At 47.4% G+C, this 3,218-nt stretch overlaps 1 protein-coding gene across 1 annotated transcript in view; it reads right to left on the reverse strand.

Moving 5' to 3' along the window:
• Nucleotides 1-6: 6 nt before the first annotated feature.
• LOC108449201 (epithelial discoidin domain-containing receptor 1-like) overlaps nt 7-3,218 on the reverse strand; it is a gene marked incomplete at its 3' end in the record, with an annotated part of 18,963 nt that continues 15,751 nt past the window's right edge. Inside the window, exon 7 of the mRNA XM_017744728.1 lies at nt 7-241. Coding sequence (XP_017600217.1) covers nt 7-241 — 235 coding nt within the window. The remainder of the gene's footprint in view (nt 242-3,218) is intronic.

The raw sequence follows: 3,218 nt of genomic DNA on the forward strand, positions 1-3,218 counted from the left end.
CCTCACCATGAGGATGCACTCCCAGGCCATCCAGCGGATGGGCAGCAGCGCTCGGCCCCGCACCCGGTAATAGTCGGCGGCGTAGAGGTTGCGGCTCATCCCGAAATCGGCCACCTTGACGGTGAAGCCGTCGCCCACCAGGCAGTTCCGCGTGGCCAAATCCCGGTGCACGAAGTTCAGCCGGGCCAGGAAGCGCATCCCGGACGCGATCTGGGCTCCCACGCCGAGCAGGGCGGGGAGGCTGCGGGGGCAAGCGGCGACTCCCGTGGTTGCCCACCCCTAAATCAGCTCTTTTCCCCGAAAAAAATCCCGGGTTTCTATCCCTGAATTTCTATTTTTTCCCGAAAAAATCCTATTTTTCCCGCCCCAAATCCCTTTTTTCTGGAAAGAATCCCATTTTTCTACTCCAAACTTCTTTTCCTCAAAAAAATCCCCTTTTTTCCTGAAAAAATCCCATTTTTCTACTCCAAACTTCTTTTCCTCAAAAAAATCCCCTTTTTTCCTGAAAAAATCCCAGTTTTCTACCCCTGAATCCTCGTTTTTCCCGAAAAAATCCTATTTTTCCCACCTCAAACCCCTTTTTTCCCCCGAAAATCCCGGTTTTATACCCCTAAATCCCTTTTTTCCCCAAAAAATCCCAGTTTTCTACCTGCAAATCCCCTTTTTCCCAAAAAAAATCACATTTTTCTACCCCTAAATCCCTTTTTCCCAAAAAAAATCCTGGTTTTCTACCCCTAAATCCCTTTTTCCCCCAAAAAAATCCTATTTTTCCCTCAAAAATCTCAGTTTTCTACCCCTAAATCTTCGCTTTTCCTGAAAAAAATCCTGGTTTTCTACCCCCAAATCCCTTTTTTTCCGAAAAAAATCCCATTTTTCTACTCCAAATCCTCGTTTTTCCCAAAAAATCCCGGTTTTCTACCCCTAAATCCTCGTTTTTCCCGAAAAAATCCCGGTTTTATACCCCTAAATCCCTTTTTCCCCAAAAAAATCCCATTTTTCTACCCCAAACTTCTTTTCCTCAAAAAAATCCCCTTTTTTCCTGAAAAAATCCCAGTTTTCTACCCCTGAATCCTCGTTTTTCCCGAAAAAATCCTATTTTTCCCACCTCAAACCCCTTTTTTCCCCCGAAAATCCCGGTTTTATACCCCTAAATCCCTTTTTTCCCCAAAAAATCCCAGTTTTCTACCTGCAAATCCCCTTTTTCCCAAAAAAAATCACATTTTTCTACCCCTAAATCCCTTTTTCCCAAAAAAAATCCTGGTTTTCTACCCCTAAATCCCTTTTTCCCCCAAAAAAATCCTATTTTTCCCTCAAAAATCTCAGTTTTCTACCCCTAAATCTTCTCTTTTCCCGAAAAAAAATCCTGGTTTTCTACCCCCAAATCCCTTTTTTTCCGAAAAAAATCCCATTTTTCTACTCCAAATCCTCGTTTTTCCCAAAAAATCCCGGTTTTCTACCCCTAAATCCTCGTTTTTCCCGAAAAAATCCCGGTTTTATACCCCTAAATCCCTTTTTTCCCCAAAAAAATCCCATTTTTCTACCCCAAACCTCTTTTCCTCAAAAAAAAAAATCCCCTTTTTTCCTGAAAAAATCCCATTTTTCTACCCCCAAATCCTCGTTTTTCCCGAAAAAATCCCAGTTTTCTGCCCCTGAATCCCTTTTTTCCGAAAAAATCCCCCTTTTTCCCACCCCAAATCCTCTTTTTCCCCAAGAAATCCCATTTTTCTACCCCAAATCCCATTTTATACCCCAAATCCCTATTTTTCCCCCCAAAAAATCCCTGTTTTTCCCAAAAAATCCCCATTTTTGCCAAAAAATCCCCATTTTCCCCCCCAAAAATCCCCATTTTTCCCCCCAAAAATCCCGGGTTTTCCCAAAAAATCCCCATTTTCCCCCCAAAATCCCCATTTTCCCCCAAAAATCCTCGTTTCTCCCAAAAAATCCCCATTTTTTCCAAAAAATCCCCATTTTCCTGTCCCAAAAAATCTCCATTTTTCCCCCAAAAATCCCCGTTTTTCAAAAAAATCCCCATTTTCCCCCAAAAATCCTCGTTTCTCCCAAAAAATCCCCATTTTTTCCAAAAAATCCCCATTTTCCTGTCCCAAAAAATCTCCATTTTTCCCCCAAAAAAAATCCCCATTTACCCCCAAAAATCCTCGTTTCTCCCAAAAAATCCCCATTTTCCCCAAAAAATCCCAATTTCCCCCCAAAAATCCCCGTTTCTCCCAAAAAATCCCCATTTTTCCCCCAAAAAATCCCCGGTTTTCCCCCAAAATCCCGTTTTCCTCCCAAAAAATCCCCATTTTTCCCCAAAAATCCCCATTTTTCCTCCCAAAAAATCCCCGTTTTTCCCCCAAAATCCCCATTTCCCGCCCCAAATCCACGAGGGGGGGGCGTGGCTTAAGTGGGCGTGGCCCTTTGTGGGCGTGTCCAGAACGGGGGCGTGGCTAAACACAGGTGGGCGTGGCTTCTCTTAAAGGGCCAGCGCCCCGGAAATGCTGATGGCGGGAAATGCCTCGGAGTGGGCGTGGCTCGAAGGGGCGTGGCTCAAATGGGTGTGGCTATACACAGGTGGGCGTGGCTTCTCTTAAAGGGCCAGCGCCCCGGAAATGCTGATGGCGGGAAATGCCTCGGAGTGGGCGTGGCTCGAAGGGGCGTGGCTCAAATGGGTGTGGCTATACACAGGTGGGCGTGGCTTCTCTTAAAGGGCCAGCGCCCCCGAACTATTGATGGTGGGAAATGCCTGGGAGTGGGCGTGGCTCGAAGGGGCGTGGCTCAAACAGGCGTGGCTTAACACAGGTGGGCGTGGCCGCTCTTAAAGGGCCAGCACCCCCAAAAGACTGGTGAGAAATGACTCGGAGTGGGCGTGGCTTGAATGGGCGTGGCTCAAATGGGTGTGGCTATACACAGGTGGGCGTGGCTTCTCTTAAAGGGCCAGCACCCCCAATAGACTGGTGAGAAATGACTCGGAGTGGGCGTGGCTTGAATGGGCGTGGCTCAAATGGGTGTGGCTTAACACAGGTGGGTGTGGCCTCTCTTAAAGGGGCAGCACCCCGGAACTACTGATGGTGGGAAACGACTGGGAGTGGGCGTGGCTCGAAGGGGCATGGCTAAACACAGGTGGGTGTGGCTTCTCTTAAAGGGCCAGCCCCCCGGAACTACTGATGGTGGGAAATGACTCTGAGTGGGCGTGGCTCCGCAGGGGGGGGGCACAAAAC

Source organism: Corvus brachyrhynchos, unplaced genomic scaffold (assembly GCF_000691975.1).
Source record: "Corvus brachyrhynchos isolate BGI_N302 unplaced genomic scaffold, ASM69197v1 scaffold1219, whole genome shotgun sequence".
Lineage (NCBI taxonomy): Eukaryota > Metazoa > Chordata > Aves > Passeriformes > Corvidae > Corvus > Corvus brachyrhynchos.